We start from the raw sequence: 20,718 nt of genomic DNA on the forward strand, positions 1-20,718 counted from the left end.
TTTCCGTGATATCCGACTTGCAGCTTTATCCCAACAGCCTTTCGGTAGCTGCCTGAGGAATGGCAGGTTGGGTTTGGCCACTGAGGCGGGGGTGGGGTGGGTGGGAAATCCGTAACAACAACATTGATCATTAGCAGCTCCTTGGCTGGCTGGCAGATTCTGCAGAATCCAGCCAAAGCACATTCCCTGGTTCATGCCAAGATCAGTGGGCAGAGGCCTGAGCGAGGCCTTCTCTGTTTTAGCTGCCTTAAGCAAAATAGGAGAAACGGGAAGAAAAAACAAGGTGCCGAGGTCTGGCTAGAAAAGTGTCTTTGTGGCACCTGTGTAACCCTCTGTGTTTGGAGTAGTTGGACATGTGGCGAAGAACTAGCTTCGCTCTGCTGACCTCAGTGGAGCTAGGCCAGTTTGTGCCAGTGGAGATCAGGCCTCTGAGGAGAGTGGCCTAAGGCCTGAGGAGAGACTGTGAGCACAGAGGTCTTTGCAGCCTCAAGTCGTTATTGGCACTTGCATTGCTGAGTAACTGATCTCTCTCTTTCCCTCTCTCCTTCCCATTCCTGGCCATCTCCTGTCTGCCCCGTGTACCTCTCCATCCCAACCCATTTTCATTCCTGTATGTTTCTGTCCCCTTCTCTCCTTTCCTCTGTCTTTTCATTTCTGTTTATCTCCCTCTTTCTTGCTCTCTCCTCCTCCCTCTCCCTGGTGCCCTGTAGCTCTTTGGCTGTGCCCACTGCCTGTTTCCTGGCCCTTTTTCGGCACAGGGGTCCTGGGGTCCCGGTTGCTCTGTGCCCACGGTACGTTACTTCTCTTTCATTGGATTGAGCGCTACCTCTCTTCTCCGCCACCTCTTTTTCTTTCTCCTCTGTCTGCGTTACAGAAAGCACAGATGCTCCTAAACAAAACAGGAAGGCAAGGGGGAAACCAGCATGGCCGAGTCGAATGGCTGTTCTGACTATGGGGCTCTTACCCTAGTGAAACCAGTGGGAAGGAGCCTGGATACCAGCAGGCAATGTGTAAGATGGGAAGGAGGGGGCTTGCTCAGATGGAATTTCAAGAGCAAGTAGCCAAAGGAAGATTCAAATCAAAGAAAAAACAAAAACATTTGTAAGTAGATCAGAGGCTGGAAAATAGCAAGAGGCTCGTTAGGTTGGCTGGATTATCAGGGAGCAAAGGGAGCATGTGTGGAGGGGGCAAAGGTAGGGCTCTGCCATCTGTTCTCATGCTGAGTAGAGCCACCGTGCCTTCCTGCCAGCTCTGCAGTCAGGTTCTGCTCACAGCGAGCAAGTGTGTCTGAATCGGTCCCTCAACAGCTCTGTTACATGCACGTCCACCACAGCAGGTGTGGGCCCGACCCCACAGCCTCCACTGGCCACAGTTCTCCATCACTGCTCAATGGGAGCCGCAGGAGCAGCGTCTGCAGGCAAGGGCAGCACCCTGCCCCCTCACTCTCTGGTCATATGAAGGGAAGCTGCCCTGACAAGAATGAGGTGGCCCCAGAGGAGGTGCTGGGACACACGGATACATTAGAGAGCCCAGCGAGCCAGCCAGAGCAGAAGGGGCCGAGCTGCCAACCATAATGTGCCCTCTGAGCTCCTGCAGCAGTGGTTGTCCTTAGCTTTAAGACAGCCTAGCGAGCCCCACTTCTATAGAATAAACTATGAGTTCAAAACGAGTGATAAAGCAAACCATGAATGCTCAGACCAGCACAGCTTCCAGAAAGGAAATTCGTGCCTCGCCAGTCCCTTCGATCGCATCAACAAAATAGTGGGCAACGAATTGCTAGGCGGCGTAATTTATCTGAAAAACTCCTGGCCTAGCTCTTCCCTGGAGGGTATCACAGCAAGGAAGGAATCCCGGGATGCAAATAAAGCCCTCTTCTAATTAGGAACTGGCTAAACAACAGACAATAAAGCTTAGGAATAAATGCTTCATCAATATCCAAGAATCCAGATTGGAGCTGGTATTGTTTTCATTCAGGTTCATTAGTGACCTGAAGAAGGGAGCAAAACTTGCAGAGGACCCAGCATTGTTTAGGTGACATGAGACCGTGAGGAGCTTGGTGAATCAGCCATGCCATGGCTGATGGAAGTCTGGGCTTGTCTTTGCTGCTGCGCTAAGTTAGCACCATTGTGATTGATGCAGGAGTGCTGGTTTAACAGATCAGGGAGAGCGCTCCTTCGCCGACGTAGTTAGCCCACCTCAACGAGCGGCAGACGCTGTGCTGAACTGGGTGAAGTAGCGCACGTGGAAGGGAATAATATGAACTATGCCAGGGCCTTTCTCAGCTCTACGTGTGACCGTTCAGGAAAGATAGCTGGGCAGTCAGCTCCAAGAAGCAGTAGCCATGGTCAGCAAGTGAAGGTACCAGAGGAAGGGAATGGAGAAAAATCCTGACAATACGGTCGCCTGCGGTTAGATCATGAAGGAGCCACATTCACTTGACCTCTTGTGATTGGCTGCGGTCCCTGTGCTTCAAAGAGGGGCTAGCCAAACAGAGCCAAGTTCCAGAGAGGAGCGGTGGAGATGACGGAGGCATGGAGAGATTTCCTTATGAGATGAGCGAGGGCTGAAAGGATTATGCAGTAAGGCCTGGGAGGGAGAGACCAGGGACTTCTCTTCCCCCTCTTGTAATGCTAGAGTAAAGGGACATGCAAGAACAGAGTAAGGCCACACATTTGAATCTGATAAAAGCAAACCCTTTACACACAGCCCGTAGGAAACCCACGGGCACAGAGATGAATGAGACCCAGGGCTGCTGGGTTCAGAAAGGGCTTAGACATGTAACTGGGTAAGGACACCCTCTGCGTATGTTCGGCCGCGCCAAGAGATCCTTCAGGCAGGATGTAAAGCTTCATGCTGCAGGCCACAAACCAACCTCTAGCTGATGGGGACAAAAAGAAACTTGGCCGGGGGCAGGTCATTTCATTACTGGCTAAGAAGCTTCTTCGAATTTCTTCTGATGCAGCAAGAGCTGGTCCATGACAGCTGCAGGATCCTAGCTTCGAGCTGGCCTGACAACCCGTGTTCCTAGCTCTGCTTGGTCTCTGCCAACAATTTGCTTCCCCAGCCTGTCCCTCTCCCCCATTTCCTGTCCTGCTCCCATTCACTAATCTCCCTTTCTTCCTTCTCTGTGTCCCCACTCAGCCCCTCTCCCACCTCCCAGCTTCTGCTTTCTCTCCATGTCTGCTCTGCCTACGGCCCTCCGTCAGTTCCTTCTTCCTTCCCTGCTTGGGTTTCCTATGGGAGAGGCTCTGACGCACGTTTCCTGCATTTCAGATTAAATCAGAACTTTGATAAGACTCAGTTTGTTTCATCCACGGCTTCGTCAGACAGACCTAGTGGTGGCACCTCCCCTATCCCTGGTAGGTACCAGCTCTGCAGGCTGCAGCGGGGGGTGGAGGCCAGGCTTCTGCTCGGCCAAGCCACTGCAAACTAGGGATCTTAAATAGGGGTTAATTGAATAGTTGAGTAACCTCGTGAATTCTTATTGGTTAGTCGACTATTCTACAGTCCCCGGGGCAGGGCAGCAGCCAGCGTGCTCCGGCCTCACTCCCGAGGAACCCACTGCCACTCCTTGCTGGGTGCCAGCAAGAGCTGGTCCACAAGAGAAGCCAGTTTAAAAACTAACTCCCCTCGTGGACTGTCTGCCTGTCGCCGCCCACACACTTCTGTGTGCAGGGTGGCAGCACCTCCTATCCGGGGTGTGTGTGTCTGTGCTCCCGGACCCGGCACGAGCCAGAACTGAGCCGAGCTACCTGCCAGCCTAGCTCCTAGTACACTTGAAATGAGGAGCCGCAGCAGGGGTAAACCCCAGACCTGGCACAAGCCAGGAATGAGTCTGGCTGCTGATCAGCCTGCTAAAAAGTTTATTTGGGGGCGGGAGGGAGGGAGGGAATGCATGTAGTCTATAGCATTAACCTGTATGCTTTTGCTTATTGGTTAATCGGTTAATTGACTATACTATTCCATCCCTACTGCAAACACTGCTGGCAGCTCTCTGCGGCTGTGATGTACAACCGTAGAGGTCATGTGGTACCCAGAAACTTTGCTACGGTAGGGGATGCAGCCATGTCTGCAGAGTGGGAGGGGGCTGTTCCCAGGAGGTGAGAGAGAGCAGTGGGGGTGGGGCCGTGTCGGGATTCCCAGGGGCTGTCCTGGTGCTGCTGAGCTGTCCCATAGCTCTGGTGCTAACACATAGCATGTCTCCTTGGTGTCTGTCTTGCAGTGACAGTGCACGGGCCAGTCTCTGCCCATGGCTTGCCTGGCCATAGCGTAGCTGTGTGTCTGCACCCTCCATGTTTCTCCGTGTGCTGCTCTGCCGCTCCCACCAATGCCTCTGCCGCTGCTGACTCTGAGAGAAGCCCCACACCTGCCCCCAACCGGACAGGTAAGCACCCGCCCACCTGGGACATGCCGAGACTCGGAGCAAACATCCTCGCTGTACATGGCCCACGCCTAGCCTAGGTGTGACCCTGCCTGTGAGCTTTGTCTGCCTCCATGCCGGCTGCTTTAGGAGTGGAGCCCCCCACGGCTGGCCCCAGAGGCCTGGGAAAGCTGGAAGTGATGCTGGTTCACACCCAGCAATGGTCACGCACGCGCGATAAGTGATTGAAACTCCTCGGGGGCAGCAGACTCTCTGCTGGCAAATACAGCCCCGATGCCACGTGCAGGCTCCCCATAGTGTTGGGGAGGGCTTAGAGCAGGGGTGGGCAGTAGTTTTTGAAAGGGGGCCACTTTCAAAGGGGCCTTGGGTGGAAGGGCCGGGGCCAGGAGACTTCTTCTGCTCCCCTCCCACAGACCCTGATTGGCCTGGAAGTGGGGGAGTACGTGACATCTTCTCTCTCCATCGCCAGCGCCTAGAGAGAATCAGCTGGTGGTTCCCTCTAGGCGCCACAACCGGAGGAGACCTCGCACGCCCCTCCCGTCCCCAAGCTAATCAGGGCCTGGGGGTGGGGGGGTGTGCAAAGTCTGTCACCCCCTGCCCCGCCCTGCACAGCAGCTAGAGAGAACCCCCGGCTGTTTTAAAACTTCCTGCATTTCTCTCTAGCCACTGCATGCCCTTGGTGGGGGAGGGAGGAGGGAAAGGGAGTCGTTGCATGCTCGCCCTTCCCCAGGTCTCGATTGGCCTGGGGGCGGGAGGGAGCCACAGGCCGGATCAGGCCTGCAGAGGCCCCTTTGCTCACCCCCGGCTTTAGAGACAGTCTGTGTCCTGAGCTCCAGGCCTCACTCCTGCTGGCCAAGTCTCCTCAAGAGGGAGCAGGTGTGTTCCCGCTCCCCCCGCCCAGAGGCTGAGCGCTCACCCCAGTGGCTGGAGCAGAGTGGCTCTGTCTGCCTCGCTTTGTGTCTCTCCCCTCTGATCCCCCTTTTGCCTTCCGCCCCAGACCAGCTCCACACGTCCCTCCTGCCGGTGATGACCATCAAAGCCAAATCCAGGGGCCTGATGGGGAAGGTGACCTCCCATGCCAAGTGGCCAAAGACCCCGGCACAGTCGCAGGGCTTCGGCAGCCCCAACGCCAGCCCCTCCTCCCCCTTCACCCACCTCCAGAGCAAATCCAAATACAGCTCCAACCTCTCGCTGGCACGCAACAGCTTCCCGCTGGGGCAGGCCCGGCAGCAGCGCAGCATCCCCCAGCCGGCCAGCCAGCAGCCCAGCCTCACGGGCACTGGGCAGGATGGTAAGTGGGCCCCTCAGCCTCTCCCTGCCGGCAGCGCTACAGGCCCGGAGTGCCCTTCAGTGGGTGTGCAGCCCGTCCCGCCGCACATGCTGGGCCATACCCGGAGTGCAGCCCGCGTCCCCTCCTCCCCACTGCAGCCAAATCCGGACCCCCATCTTTCCCTGTACGTGGGCAGTCCTGTGACCCTCACGCAGTGGCCGTGCCAGCACACTGCCCTGGGATTTCCTAGGCCTCCATGAATTCCTGCCTGAAAGGAACAGCTCTGAGGTCAGTCACCACCGGGTGAACGGCCTTAGCGCTCAGAACTAGAGAACATCGTTTTTGCTGTCGGTATCCGACTCTGTATCGTTGCCGCTGCGTACGTTTCACCATGGCTGTCATGGCCAGTAGCTGCTGGCTCTCAGTAGAGACCGCGCTTCGATCAGCTGTATGCCAATATCAACCCAGCGGATCCCTTTAAAACTCTGTGCTCCGCCTGGGCCCTCTGCCCGTGGGTCTTGGGCTCCCTGGCTCGCAAAGGGTGTCACCCATATTCTACCCCCATGTGCCCAGTTGCCCACGGCTCCCACCCAGGCATTTGGCCCCCAGCCTGCTCTTTTTGCCAAGCCAAAGCAAGTAAATGGGTGAGAAATGCTGCATAGATGGCCCAGGATGGTGCCAGAGCCCAACATGGCTGTTCCCAGAACTGGCTTGGCATTAAGGGACCCTCTTCAGCAGCCTGTGTCTGTGAGAGGGAGAGTTACTGTCCCAGATGTGGCCCTCTCTCACACAGTGGAGGCCAAGCAGCTGTAACCGGGGGCGATCAGCGCTACCTGGGCCCAGGGAGGGGAGGTAGCTGTCAAGTAGCGCTGTCTGTAAACTCAACGGGGTGCCTAGGGCAAACACACTGAGAGGGGGCAGGGAACCCCCATGTTGGAAGGTGCAGCGATGGTGAGGCTAAGAGCGCTGCATGTGCCTAGCACAGAGACTGTCACTTCCACGTCCCAGCGGGCCAAGGGGAGAGTTAGGAGAATTTCAGGCACCTATATCCCTTAGGCTGCTTGGAAATCCCAGCCTGAGTCAGCAAGATCCGCATCCTCCCCCAGTCTGAAGCTATGCTCCTAAATACACATCTAGGCACCCAAAGTGAGTGACTTTATGACCAGGGGGCCGAGTGCCCCCGCTGCCATTGGAGTTGCTGCTGTCTGCAGGGACACCGCAGGGGGGAAGCTGTGTATGTGAAACCCGGGGCCTTAGCTCTAAGGCTGAGCAGCAGGAAGTACTGTCTGGCAGGGAGATCTAGTGGGCTGAGGCCTAACCCTGCCCAGGGGAGAACTCGCCAGGGGATTAGCAGGCAGCCTGCAGACAACAGAGGGGCTTTGGGGAAGGGATCGCCCCAGGGACTGGAGAACGCCCAACTCCAGCCCCTCTGACTCACCAAGCTCGGGAGTTCTGGCTGTTTCCACTTTTGCAGCAACCTCTCTCCCCGCTGCAGGGCCGGACACTCTGCTCCGCTCCATACGGTTTGTGGAGAACGACCTGGCCATCACTCCGCAGTACTGTGCAGCCAGCGACACATGCAGGTGAGTCGGAGGCAGGGCCCGGCCATCACCGCTCCTGGAGCCTGAAGCCGTTCTGGCTTCCCCCATGCTGCCCAACTAACCGACCACAGCCTGCCCGGGCCACCCCTGGCTCCCTCTCCATTCCCGTGGCTGCAGCTGTGTGTGTGATGTGCTCGCCTGACCAGGCGGGAACTGGACTGGGAGACCCACCGGCTCATATTGTACATGCTACTAACGAGCCTGGGCCACTTAATGGCGTAGGGCCACGGTTGTAGCTGCTGCTAGAGGTTCCTCCTGGATCCTCTGTGTGACAGGCTGCGTGGGAACCTGTGTGCTGGCGATGAATGGGTGTGCCCCGAGCCAAATTACCCGAGCTCTGTCTTCTGCTGCCCCCCAAAGAAGCTGCAGAGCCGTGGTGGGGCAGGGAACCCAGTGCCTGTCGCACAGACGGCTCTGTCAGAGGTATCGAGTTCTCTGTCTGTGCCCACAGGAGAGGGAACGTCACCTACCGCATCCCCATCAGCCCCTCAACAGCAGTGAACACCAACCTCACCCTGGAGATGAAGTGAGTGAAAACGCTTGTCTGCCGCTGGCATCGGAGACCAGGGCTACAGTGGGTGGGGGTGTGAAGTGTTTATCGGGGTGACAGTGAGAGGGAAAGAGCGGGGTGTGAGGAGGAGAAGCAAACTCGGGGGGGAGTGGGGTTGGGGGAATGGTGAGAAGGGAGGAGCGGGCTGGGAAGAAGCAGGCTGAGTAGCTTGCAAGGGGCAATATGCAGTTATGGGGTGACTGGATGGTGTGTGAACGGCGCAGGGGCCTGTTTGTGTGGCCGGGCTGCTTTCCTGATGCTAACCAGAACTCTCCCTCCTCTCTCCAGTGCCGCCTCTGCTGTGTCCATCCACCTCTGTGGCCTTGAGTCCCGTGCCCCCTGTGAGAACACAGTGAGCATGGACAGCTCCGCCAATTCCACAGCCACCCAGGTAGGGCACCGCCGGGCCGTCCTCCAGATCCCCTGCCGTTTGTCATCAAGGTCCCTGGCACCCCAAGCTGCCTGGCTTCCTGAGGAGCAACATGGGGGCTAGGGACAAACCAGTTGTCATGCAGAGCAAGCAGGGTGTGGTGCAGACTAGGTCTGAGAAGGGAGACACCCGGCTGGCAACACATGGAGCACTGACTGCTGGGCTACCGGAAACGGAATCCGCTCCCCTCACCGCCCCCACACTCCTTGGGGCTGCCACCTTTGTTGTCCAACTTCCTGTTAGGACACAGCCTAGCTGGAGCCATGAGCCTCGGTGCCTGTGCAAAGCTGCTCCTGGAGGGAAGGCAGAAGGAGACACTAATCCCCTGGTGTCCAACATGCGGCTATTTAGCTGGTTGAGTGTGGCTAGTTGGCTCATAAGACTATTTACATTTTCAGAATAATGTGGCTAGTTCACTATAACAGTAGCCACTACAGTGACTACTGCTTAAGAACTGGTTGAACACCATGGCACTAATCCCCAGCGCCCTTATTTCTGGAGTTCTCTGTAAAATCTAGAAGCTGCTAGATTCACCGAGCTTCCCTGGAAAGGTCTCCCCAAGGTAGCCAACAGGAGGGGGGTGGCTGCCTCTGTGGTGGAGTGCATCGGCCCATCTCTCAAAGGACATGCAGCCTGAGCTGCCTTCCTTCACGGGGCTCCAGGTAGACTGTTCTGGGAGAGGAGATTCTGACCCTCCTGGCCGCTGGTCCTGATGCAGGTGGCTGGGATGTCTCTGCCTTCCTTACGAGACCTCACAGGGGCTTCAGATTCCTCCAGGCCTCTGATGCCTCCTTGTCTCTGATGCAAGCCTATGGATTTGGTACTCTGTGGTACGACAGACCCAATTCCTCAGCAAGACCCACCCTGCTCCCCTATTTTCAGGGGCTCTGTCAATTATTTTGATTTACTCTGTTCCTATGAAATACCCTTTGCTCTTCTTCCTCGACCCCTCTGCCTAGGCCCATGTGCACTGGGTTCATATTAGCAGCTCCCCTTTGCCCACCACATCCTGCCGCCGCCCTTCCAGAGACTCCAGCTGCCTGGGTGCTAACAGCTTTCTTACTGCCGCCATCTCTTCCCCCAGTGCCAGCCACCTCCGGGTCCCCAGCAGCTCTGCTCGCACCAGCCTGTCGGCGGGCCACACCTTCAGTTGGCATCAGCTGTTCCCTGCCAGCTGGTGGTTCAGGGTAGCAGGCCGCACTGGCTCCTGAATTGTTCTCAGCGCTGTTCTTGTAATTAAGCTTCAGATCCCCCAGAAGTTTATAACCAGGGTTTGCAGCTCGAGGCTTACACTCTTCAAAACCCACCCTCACCCATCTCCTTATCCTCCCTGGTGACACGATGGCTGCAGCCACAGCTACCTTCATTCTCGGGGCAGCTCTCCCTCTGCATACATTTCCCCTGGTGCCTCATCAGGAGCTGGGGTTCCCTCCAGCTCCAGCATCCAGCCCTGTGGCCCCCAACAGACACAGGACTTCAGTCCCTTCTCAGCTTCGCAGGATAGAGCCTCAGAAGCCTTCTGTGTGGAGCAGGCCAGGGCTGAATGACCTAACACCTAGTAGTAATGGGTTCTCCGTCTCCTCCCTTACCCCCATGTTACCCTCTTCTCCCTCAGGAAAGGACACACCGTTGGCCCCTGGTGTTGCTGTCTTTCCGGGAGTTCACCTACCACTTCCGAGTAGGCCAGCCTGTGAGTATGAGACGTGCTGTGTCCTCTGCCCTCAACCCCCAGGGCAGAGCGGAGAGGAGAGATGGAACCAAGATCAGTGGGGCAGTCCTGACACCGAACCCCTCCCAGGGATCGGGCTCCATGGCCTCATCCCTATCGCTCCCCAAGAGGGAGGGGGCCTGTGAGAATTTGAGTGCTGTGCTCTCCCTCCCTGTGTAGATTGTGGTTTACTCCCCTTCTACTTGGGTGAGCATGTTGGCGGGTTAGTTGGGGTGAGTGGCCAGGACTTTCCAAGTCACCCCAATGCTGGGACAGGTGTTGGCCGGGGAACGCTGGAGCCTCTTTACTCCTACAGGCTGAGACTGTTTCTGGTTTTAAATGCTGGGGAGGTGATGGAGGCCATATGCAAATCCAGCTCGTGAAGCACACACGTGGGACAGCAGCTGCCCCCTGCTCCATCTGCAAAGGTTTCTCGTGACAGCTCTCTCTCTCTCTCCCCCACAGGGACAAGCCAACTGTAGTACCACCCCGGAGTACATGGGACACCTCTTTACTGACTATTATTTCCAGTTTTACTGGCTCTGTGAGTGAGTCCTGGCAGCACCAGTGCCCTTTGCCAGGAGAGAGGAAGGGGACTAGTGAACCCATCAGATTGCCACACGCCTTCCTCGTAAACCTCCAAGTCCCCTTCTGCTCCTGCCTCCCCCTCAGGGCTCTGAGCCACTTTGGTTCTGTCCTGGGGACGATATGGACACTGAAGTGCATCACAAGGAACATAGGACCTCTGCCAGGAGCAACATAACCAGCGCCAGGGCTCTACTGGACATGCCAAACGAACACTGTCGCCCTGAATCCTGCGGTGCCCTGAGCAACTCTGTGCATCTCCTTCCCTGCTGGGGACACTGGCACCCTTCTCCCTCCACTACACTGGATTGGAAAGTGTTACACTGGATCGCCCCTGGACAGACTTGGCAATGCAGCAGCTCTCGGCAACACTGGAATGTCCTGTCAAGACTGGAGCTCTTGTCAAGGCTGACACACTGGAATTCTGTCTGGGAAGGAGGGCTCTGCCCAGACATACTGGAAGTCACACACTGGAGTTGCTGTTCCTTCTAGTTGGCCACTGGCCATTTTCCTGCATCCCTGCTCTATAGGATTCCTGGCGACCCTGGGATGCTCCACATGGACAGCCAGAGAGAACCCCTCTCCTCCCTGCCGAGTTTCCTACACTCCACGCAGACCAGGCCTGAACAGATGAACTTAAGAACCTCACCAAACTCCTGGTCACCTCAGGCCTGGCTGTTGGCAAGGGCTTGCCCTCGATTCCCCCTATCCTTAGGAAATGGGGGGGGGGAGGGGGGAAGAGGCATCTCAGGAGTAGAGGCACCTACCAAATACACCTACCCCAGGGGCCAGTTTGTTGCTATACCGCCTAATGCCATGGTCAGGGTGGGGCTGTCTCTGTGAGTCTAGAGGCCAGCCCTACAGAACATCCCTGAAGGCCAGACTCACCCTGCCCTGTTTCTGATCAGGAGTGCCAAAGGAAGCCTCACTACGGACTGCATTGCAGAATGGGAGTGGGGTTGCAGAAGACTCAGGTGACTGATTTCATAGCACCTCTTGGTGCATGCAGCTCTGTCCCCACTGGGTCTTGGCCAGGCACAGTGGCACCCTATGGATTTCCCCTAGAAGGGGAGGGGGCAGGTGACTCAGGGCCTGGCTCTTACTGCCCCTGGGTAAGTTGTTGAATGCGTTATGGGTGTGTTACTGTTACAAGATTTTAACTTGCTAAACTACTGAATTTTCAAAGCAGTATAAAAACAGGCCTCTTAATTCTATCCTCACTGATCTACTTGTGTCTTACATAGGAAACCAAAGGGGGCGAGTCTGAGCCCCAGCTTGAAGCCTGATACCTAAACTGGTGCTGGGGGAGCTAGGACATGTCAGACTGTGGCAGCACTTGTACGTGGGTTTTTCTCCCAGCCTGCCCCAGCACCTTTCAGTGACAGGGGAGGAAACTTCTGCATTCCTGCAGTCTGAACCTGTGTCCCAGGACTGAAAGTGGTAGCAGTATCTGGGGAAAGGGAAGGGCAGACAGAGAAGTAAGCAAAACAGCTATGGGGGGGATCACTCAGCAATGCTGAACCAAATCTCACAGCTGGCTTGAGAGGCATAAATGTTTTCCCTTCACCAAGTGCCATCCATCACCTGATGTAGGCAGCTTTTGCCAAATAGGCTGGACAGCTGTGGCAGGGCCTTTGACTCTCTTCTTGCTGGTACTGGATACACGTACAAAGATTACTGGATTCCAGACATCAGTGGCTGTCTTTAGACAGCACAGCAGGATTTACAGAGCCCGGCATGGCTACAACATTTTGTATCCGTATCTGCAAAAATGAGCCAGGGCTATCTGGATTTGCAGGGCTCCAAGGATCTATGCATGCCCCAGCTTCAAGGAATGTATGGTTGCGCTTACCATAACTCCCCAGCAGCTGGCACTATTGCTCCCAGCAAAACAGCGAGGAATGAATTTTTAGTTGAATATAGATGGCTCCTGTAAAGCCACTAGGGGCCTATGCTTTTCTCCCTGGTTATTTTGTGAGTGATACACTGCAACTCTAGGTTATCTCTATGGGAACTAGAGACATGATTTCTCTAAGGCTTAGTTTCTTTATTAGACTGTATGGTTTTAGGCCTGGCCTACAGTTCCCAGTCTGTGCTTATTAGCAGAGCACACGTAACTGTGTTAGTAATAAGCAGCTAGATTACTAACTTGCCCCAGAGAACGAGCATTGAATGCCCAGTGATAGAGTGGAGATTGCTGCTCCACCAGCCAATCAATAGGGGAGGACAGAAGACTGGTGGGTCCTGAGTGCAAAGCAGCCACAGCTCTGGTCTTAGTAGGACTCTGCATTCCTGCCAGCAATTTCCAAGGAAATCCTCCTCCGCTGCTCTTTGTGGAGGGTGTTTTTTATAGTACCTGCCCTCAGTTGCTCTGGACTTAGCTTTAGCTTTAAAGCTGGGAAATTATTTTAGTGGCAGCTTTTGTCCTTCATGTGGCAATCACTGGCTCCAATCTGGCAAATGCTGGTCAGCAAGTGAGCTCACCCCTTTTGCTGGAACTGATCACATGAGAGAGAGCATGAGAAGGCCTACTCAATATTTTCTTCTTGTGTGTTTAATAGGCTGAATTCACGGCCAGTGCTTTACTTTAGCAGAGTTGGCCTTAGCCCCAGGCTGAAATCACTTTCTGCTTGCCTGCAACTACCACCACCACACAAATCCCTTTTGCCCACCACCCAAACTTACTGGTGGCAGTTGTGGGTTTTCCAAGTTGCCTTTCACATCACTGGAGCTTTATAATGGTGGCTTGTAAGTTACAGCCCTAAGTAAGATGTATAGCATTTCAGGTATCGGTGTGATGCCTAAAGCATAGATCAGGGTCGCTGCTGCTGCCTACAACCAGTCTTTAATATCTGTAGTCACACCTAGTTCCTTTTCTTGCCAACTCCCCAGCACAACAAACACATGCTGTGGGCTTTGAAGATGGCTGGTTAGTTTCTCAGTAGTGAGTTCATCTCCCTTACCAAAAAGGAAGAGAATAATTAAAGTCCAGAGGCCTGTCCTGCATTTACAATGATTTTAAAGCAAGATGGCAGTGGTTCTACCTACAAGCTACAGTAGGATTAGAGTCAGCATGTACTCTCAGAATACTCCACACATAGATCATGTCGGCCCAACCACAATGGAACCTCTAAGACAGGAACCAAATGTTCACAGTAGGGAGTGAAATGGCCACATGATGGCAGCAGAACCCAAGAACACAACCAGGCTACTGAGCTGCTTCCAGGGACCACTTTCTAAGTCTCTGCTCTACCCACCTCCCCTTCCCAAAATAGTAGCAAAGGTTAAGGTAGGCTTTTCCCTGCATGAGACGGAGAGAGCTCTGAGCCAGTGTTTCCAGCTTCCCCTTTCTCTCTGCATCTGGAACCTGAAGCTTCAACTCTCTAGACATTCTAAGCAGAAGAGCTGACTAGCGTGAACACAGTCATTTTCTAAATTTCAGCTGTTTGGGAGAGAGTTTGTTTCAAAAGCAAATTCACATCTCTTTTGCCCTACTTCTAAAGCTTAAAGCCTGTAAATAAAGACTGAACACCACTGCTATGATTAAGGAAAAATAAAGCACTAATTTGTTTGGTTTAAATGTTGCTGTCACAGCTTTAATCAGTGTATATTGCCAGCCAGTTTGTAGAGCTGCCTTCTGAGCAGATATTAATGATTTCTTGGTTTTTATTTGCTCCGGGGGGCTTAGCACTGCTTCCCTCCTTTCTTTCTGATATGTATTTATATTTTGCTAAATGTGGGGGGTGCTGGGTCTCAGGACTCCTCCACTTTTTTGGCTTATTTAGACTTTGTTTTATGCCAGAGGTAAATATACCTATATAAATAAATATATAAATACTGCTTTGTATCCAAGTTTGGCTCCCGCTGCTTTCCTCCACCCATGGAAAAATACTAATTTCTTAAATGCAGTTGTGTGAAAGGAACTATTTATAAACAACTGGGCCCTGAGACCAGAAACAGCAAATGCCCCAGGTTTCTTCCAGACAGCATCAGTTACCTAAGAGCCTCTGGTGTGGGCAAATCAGATTCCAAGCTGTGTCCAGGCTCGTGACTGTGGATTGGGGTTATGCTTGCCAGGTCCAGTTAATTGATGGGGGCTGGAGCAGCCCCTGTCTGTGGCAAAAGAGGGGCAGTCCAGCCCATTCCCCCTTTAATTGGTTAACCAATGAAACAAGATTTTACATCGTTACTTTAGATTGCATTTTAAACTTTACTTAAGGACCGGTAGAATGGAGCCTTCCACTTACACTCCAGCATTGACAGAGACTAGCATGTGGAGCCAAGGGATTGTCTTGCTGTATGCCATCTGAAAAACAGATGAAGCTACTGATTTAGTTTTATACATCATGAAAAGTCTCAATGTGAACTGATGCACTGTTGGCACAGTGAGTGCAACACATGCTTTGTATTCATGGGCTCTCACTTTTCAGAGCTGTGTACAGGCAATGTTACACCATACCTGCAAGGTAGGTAAACAGGAGTTGTCCTTCTCTAGGCAGGGCAATAAATCATTGACTATCCCAGGAGCACACAATGAGACAAAGCTCAGGTGATAATACTCAGTACTGGGTTGCAGAGGGCATGGCTAGGGCACACTGTACTGGCAGGAACTCCAGTCTCTATCCCTGAACCTAGAGCAATTTTACAGGCTACTGCTGCTAACCCTAAATGTTATTAAATTGTCTTAAGTTGCTCTTCTTTGTTGTACTGGTTTTCAACTCAAAGCCTTCCCCTTGAGTGCGCATTTGGTGCTGCAGGCAGAGGAGACCAAGCAGGAGGATGGTGACTGAGTTCCTCTGATGTCTCCCTCCAGGAACTCTAGCCCCACCTCCTCACACTGCTGCCTGCCTTAGGCACATCTCCCCAGGGCAGTGCCAATTTGGTACTACAGGCAGAGTCCTTGGCCTGCAGCACCATATGGGAATTGGTTAGATCAGGGGTGGGGGCAATAAAATGGCCACAGTTCACCAGGGAATAGGGGCTCAAGCTTACCAAGGCATTTCCATTCTGGGGCCAGTGGGGAAGGGCTCCCTATTACCAGCTGCAGGGCTGAGGGAGAGGATATAGCTCCCTGCTGCAACCCTGAACCATTGTGCAGGATTATTCGCTCCTGTGCTGGGCTTAATGGGAAGCTGCATGGTTGTACAGCTCAGGGGAAACTATGTCCACACAGTCACTTACACTTTTTTTTATTAAACACTAAAGTCTTATCTTTAAAGAGAATCACTATCTAGAGTATGCTAGATGTTTTGGCAGCTGAATCTTACAAATTGTTCCAACTGGCTTAGGTTTATGTTCACTGAAGAGTTTATGTAAATAGTTATTATAAATACAAAGGATTAAGTTGTAAGGTTTCTAGTATCTTGCTGAAAAGGATTTAATAGAGTAAACATCACTCCGTGAAATTTGCTGATTGTACTCACATTTGAAAGGTTCTGCCACCCTCAGAAATGTTAAACAGTAAGTATAACAGGAGAACAATATGTACCAGCTGGAAGAGGAGAAAGAGATACAGCAGAAAGCTGCAAACTGCCTGCCTGAGGATAGCAATGGAGTGATGCAGCTCCTCAAAAAATATCTGGTAAGGTGACCGTAGAAAGGTGCAACCCCATTCTGGGGAGATTTGGTAAAATCCAGGCATTCACAGAGGAATTGTTTTTTCTGTGTCATGGGCTACAGACCAGACCCAAAGCCCATTGTTGGCAAAGTAAAGATTCCCACCAACAAGTGAGTCTAAATGGTAGAATAAATGGTCATACTGGGGTATTACCATTCACTACAAAATTAGAGTTGAAAAAAACCTGCAAACTTTTAAATGTAATTTAAACTATTTTTGGTGGTGGCAGCTCAGGCTTGTTTCTTCACAGAAGGAAAAGAGACACATTTTCTATTCTGCAGCACTGCTCTTGCAGCCTGGCCACTGTGCTTTACTTTCTTCATTTATCTAAGTGTAGACTCTGGGGGGAAAAAAAATCAGTTCTACAACTTTATTCATTTCACTTTTAATGTCCTAATGCTCCAACATAGGGGTTTCAAATACTGACAAGGAATCTTGCTTTAAGAACTATTTTCAGTCAGATACATAGCAGTTTAAAAACATTTGGGAACCCTTTTTGTAGTCAAATAACCCTAAATTAGAAAAAGTTATAATTGCAGGAATTAAAGGTGCTGAGGGTGCAGCACACACTGGCTTGAAGTGGCTTCTATTATTTACAGGGCCAGCATAGTGGCTACATGAGCTCAAAGATTATGCTTGGGTTGATCATTTTGGAGATCTTTCTAATTAACCATTCAGATGGTGTAGTAACTTGATCTTTCATGAGTTAATGCTAAATCCAGGGGTTAAGATGAACATTTAAAAGTTTGTCAAATTGGAAAGCAGTATTAGACAAAGTATGTGCATTAATTAACAAATGAAGCATGTGAAGTGTGACATTAATGATGGCTGAAAAGCAGCTGAGGTAGCAAACTTTAAAATAAATCCCTTAAGTCATTATATAGAGTATAATTAAGTAATGTAATGTTAGCAGCATGAATCTATAATGAATTTTGGGTTACAAATTGTTCAGCTTGGTTTGGGTTATGTGCATTGAAGGGTCTGTACAAATCATTCTTGCTCAAGAGGGCTTTTTCCCGAGCAGGAGCGTGAAAGTATTTGCGCAAGAAGCACTGATTTTGTACATTACAAAGTCAGTGCTCTTGCGCAAATTCAAGCGGCCAGTGTAGACAGCTGGCAAGTTTAGACATCTTGCCAGTCTAGTTGCACCCTATAAGTGTTGTTTAAACAATACTGGTGGTGTGACAGCATATGTTGGTTTCTGGCAGCAGGGAAAGATTTCAGGTGGCCATTCTACAGCACGACTCTTGCAGCCTGAAACTTCCAAAGCTGGGCTGGTGGGCTGGCTGTGGAGATAATTATCCCCTGACATTACCTGGGACAGCAGCCCTATGTCTACTGATGTCACAAAGGGTTGGGTCCTGCCTTTATAATATGTCAACATGTAAAGGTGAATGGCAGATTATAATGAACTCTGTAGCATCTTCTGACCTAAGGCCAAAACTTCCCTCCTCCTCCTCCCTCCCAACTTCGAGCCTGCTGAGCCCCACAGATCACTATGTAACCAATAGAATTTGTACTGGTTACACAGTTAATATTTGTATATATATATTTACACTCCTATTCCCAGCCTTAGCCCATATTCATCTCTGGGGCCCAATGATTTAAATGAGTTACTTATTTCCTGCAAAAGAACCAAACCCCGGCTGCAACATGACTGACTTGCACCAGTTATTAATTTGGCCACTTAATTCTAGCCGAGAGTTTATTTGTGAACATAATTTCATTTCACCAAACTCGTACAATAGAATCAGGTCAGCAAGCATCACTTTTACTTCACACTTCTCCTGTACTAGCTCTATTATCCAGGATCACATAGATGGAATATTATAATCAAGTCCCAGCTGACTACTAGAGAAAGCAGCCGTCTTCTGCAGAGCATATATCCACTATTAAATTGACACCTAATTCAGTATTCTTTCGAATAAAAACAAATTCCTTTATCATTGGAGTGCTTGTGCTCCTTGTAAGTGGATGGCCAGTTACAGTGCAGCTTTTCTTATAGTTCACATCTATAAGAGACAATCAGAAACTAGCCCAATCTCCCACTGCAGCGGGAAGTGGACCACCTTCAGGGCTATACTCAATTTCTCTCAATATGTCTGCTGGAGCCTGTAAAGAGCCATTCTATTTCTGAACCCAACAGAGGATCTATCCGGGGATGCTGATCTTGTGCTGAGATCAGAGCAGGTCTAGAAGTCAGTTAAAGAGCCCCCAAAACACAAAATAGGACCCCAAAGTTTGCTACATCACAGAACCAGTTTTATTCAGGCTTGAGGCGATGCACTGGGCTGCAATCACTTGGCAGGACACACAGTCTGCGTCTGCGATGGGCCATAGCCTTAAAGTACAAAAATAGAAAAAGGAGGAGCTTCTGTGAGGCCTTCCACTTGGAATCTGAAATGACAGAGGCAGGAAGTTGGAAGAGAGCCTTCCCAAAAACCAAACTGCTGCTACAACTATAACTGCTTCCCATGGCATTAGGTGGGGGTGAGACTAACACTCAGTGAACTCCTCACCCAGCTCAAAAATGGAGGTCATCTTTGTCAGACCTATCGTCTGACCCAGCAACAGATGAGTGAGTGGAATGCTTTACTGATGCAGCGCCAAAGTGTGTGAAACAGGCAATGAGACAGAAATTCAATTCCTTAGCCTCAATCATTCCAGATTCATTTTTTTTATTCACTATTTGCCAGAAGACTGTGGAAATCCCAGTTAATAATAAAATTAAAAGCGATCCCTCAAATGCACATGATTAGTGGGATGATGTGTGTGCCCTGCTAAGCTGCCTTAGCACACAGTCCACACAGAGGGAAATGATAAGCAGCTCCACATCTGCCGGGCAATAAGCAGAGCTCTACCTCCATGACAGCTGCTGTCCCTGTTACACTGCTGGAGAATTAACCAGCAGCAGCTATTTCACAAATAGATATGCTATGCCACCATGTCTTACTATCTCTATCCACTGCCCTGTACCCCAACACTGATCCCCCAAGGGAGGTTTCTGGACAAATTCACTACTTCAAGGTGTGGTTTTGTCTGGAAAAGGGGAGATAGCTACAAACACATAATTAGCCCTTATCAAACTAGCCTGTATCAACCTCTTGCAGCTGTTAGCTTTAGCTGAGTCTGTAACTGAGGACATGCTGCCTAGCAATGTTTTGATTCTACAGGTCTTACCTAGAGCAGTTCCCTGGTTTCGTGTCACACATAGATACCGACCCACAACAGCAAGAAGAGAACTCCAAAGCCCATGAAAAGCGAAGCCACTAGGGAGATAAGCAGTTCCTTGTAGATGTCCCGTGTGTACTTGGTGGAAGTCACTTCATAACTGAGAAAGCTAGTTAAAGCAATAAGCAAAGAGACATACTGGAGGGCTTATAATACCACACTCTAACTGGGTTGAAATGAAACAAAGGGGTCTGGGTAAGGAGATACTATTATTGTCGTGTAAGTTTACTACACAATAAAAAATCCCTTCAGAGACTATTTCTGTGGTTTCAAGAGCACCAGCAGGGCAGCCTTTACCACTTCAACCTCAACGCCAAGTGCTGTCAGAGAATATTATCAAGAAGCAGGTTATTAGGTAAGTTCACACCAAGCCTGATTCTAACACATCCTCAAGCTATGGTTCCTTCTTGCTCTCGCCCACTCTTGTGGCCTCTCAGCATAATCTCTCCCTCTACGCCCAGTCTAGATAAACCCACTGCTGACCTCCTCCTGCAATCCAGTTCAACCACAGTGCCTCCCCGCCCCACTCTGTCCAGCCTCAGGCAATGCAAGACCGGGGTTACGTCCCCTCTGCTTCCAGCTGACCCGCCCCACAATAACCTGCCCCTTGTGCTTCTTGGGGAGCCTCAAAACTCCCAGCAGAGTTATTCCCACTTCGCTGCAAAGGGCTTTTCGCCCCCGTCCAGCCTCCGCTGCGAGTGGCCCCCGAGGGCCCCCAGCCACGGATGGTTGGCCCTTCCCGGGCGGGTGGATACACGAAGAACCAGGCGGTGAAGAACATGCCAATGGCCAGCAGCACCACGGTGAGGTGCGGGAACACGGCCGGGTTCACCGGGCTGGTGTATCGGCTCATGGCCTCGAGCTCCTGGCAGGGGAGAAGGGGCAGTGAGACGCCAGCGCCACAGAGAAGCTGCAGCCCCCACCCCCGCCCCGCCTAGGGCAGAATGTGTGTGGGGGGGGGGGGAGGGGGGAGAGAGACAGCCGCGGGGCCCAGCTCCATGAGGGAAACACAGGCACCAGGGGAACCCCAGGGTCTCGGCTTGAGTGGGGGGCGGGGCCCTAGCTCGCAGCTCGAGGGGGGGGGAGGGGCGAACGTGACGGTTTCTGTCCGTTCCGGGCCCGGCCTCGCGCCCGCGTCTCACCATCGCGCCGCACTCCCCTGACGGCTGCGGAAGGACACGTCTTCGGCCGCCGGGTTCCGCCGCTCCGGAAGCGGAAAGGGAGGCCGCGCGCTTTCCGGAGCAGAGGGGGAAAGGGAGGAGGGAGCGCGTCTCTTCTCCCCCTCCCCCCCCCGCCTGGGAGTTGTAGTCCGCGCGCCGCTCCGTCCCGCGCTCTCCCTGCCGCG

At 52.2% G+C, this 20,718-nt stretch overlaps 2 protein-coding genes across 6 annotated transcripts in view; one reads left to right on the plus strand and one right to left on the minus strand.

The window, feature by feature from the left end:
* The window catches only part of MYRF (myelin regulatory factor), a 103,491-nt gene extending 89,114 nt beyond the window's left edge, over positions 1-14,377 (plus strand). For 4 of the 5 annotated variants that reach the window (XM_075928474.2, XM_075928475.2, XM_089778750.1 and 1 more), the window contains 8 exons: positions 3,274-3,359; positions 4,223-4,384; positions 5,379-5,672; positions 7,147-7,234; positions 7,704-7,778; positions 8,091-8,193; positions 9,848-9,922; positions 10,406-14,377. In XM_075928474.2, the coding sequence (XP_075784589.2) occupies positions 3,274-3,359; positions 4,223-4,384; positions 5,379-5,672; positions 7,147-7,234; positions 7,704-7,778; positions 8,091-8,193; positions 9,848-9,922; positions 10,406-10,492 (970 nt within the window). In that variant the 3' untranslated portion in view covers positions 10,493-14,377. Of the gene's footprint in view, positions 1-710; positions 792-3,273; positions 3,360-4,222; positions 4,385-5,378; positions 5,673-7,146; positions 7,235-7,703; positions 7,779-8,090; positions 8,194-9,847; positions 9,923-10,405 lie in introns of all 5 variants that reach the window. The other variant, XM_089778751.1, reaches the window with a different exon arrangement.
* Positions 14,378-18,382: 4,005 nt separating this feature from the next.
* TMEM258 (transmembrane protein 258) lies at positions 18,383-20,658 on the minus strand. The gene is made up of 4 exons (XM_075928480.2): positions 20,516-20,658; positions 20,129-20,238; positions 19,323-19,473; positions 18,383-18,539 (listed from the first exon to the last, which is right to left on the minus strand). Exons 1-3 carry the CDS (start codon positions 20,516-20,518, stop codon positions 19,347-19,349), a joined length of 240 nt encoding a protein of 79 aa, XP_075784595.1. The 5' UTR covers positions 20,519-20,658; the 3' UTR covers positions 18,383-18,539; positions 19,323-19,346.
* Positions 20,659-20,718: the final 60 nt, after the last annotated feature.

Source organism: Pelodiscus sinensis, chromosome 5, assembly GCF_052426305.1.
Source record: "Pelodiscus sinensis isolate ZL-2025 chromosome 5, ASM5242630v1, whole genome shotgun sequence".
Classification (NCBI taxonomy): Eukaryota; Metazoa; Chordata; order Testudines; family Trionychidae; genus Pelodiscus; species Pelodiscus sinensis.

Excerpts from the sequence above, each read along its gene's own strand:
- TMEM258 (XM_075928480.2), bottom strand. Across the intron at positions 19,474-20,128 it reads TTCACCGCCTGGTTCTTCGT|TTATGAAGTGACTTCCACCA; the intron begins GTATCCACCCGC and ends TAGCTTTCTCAG.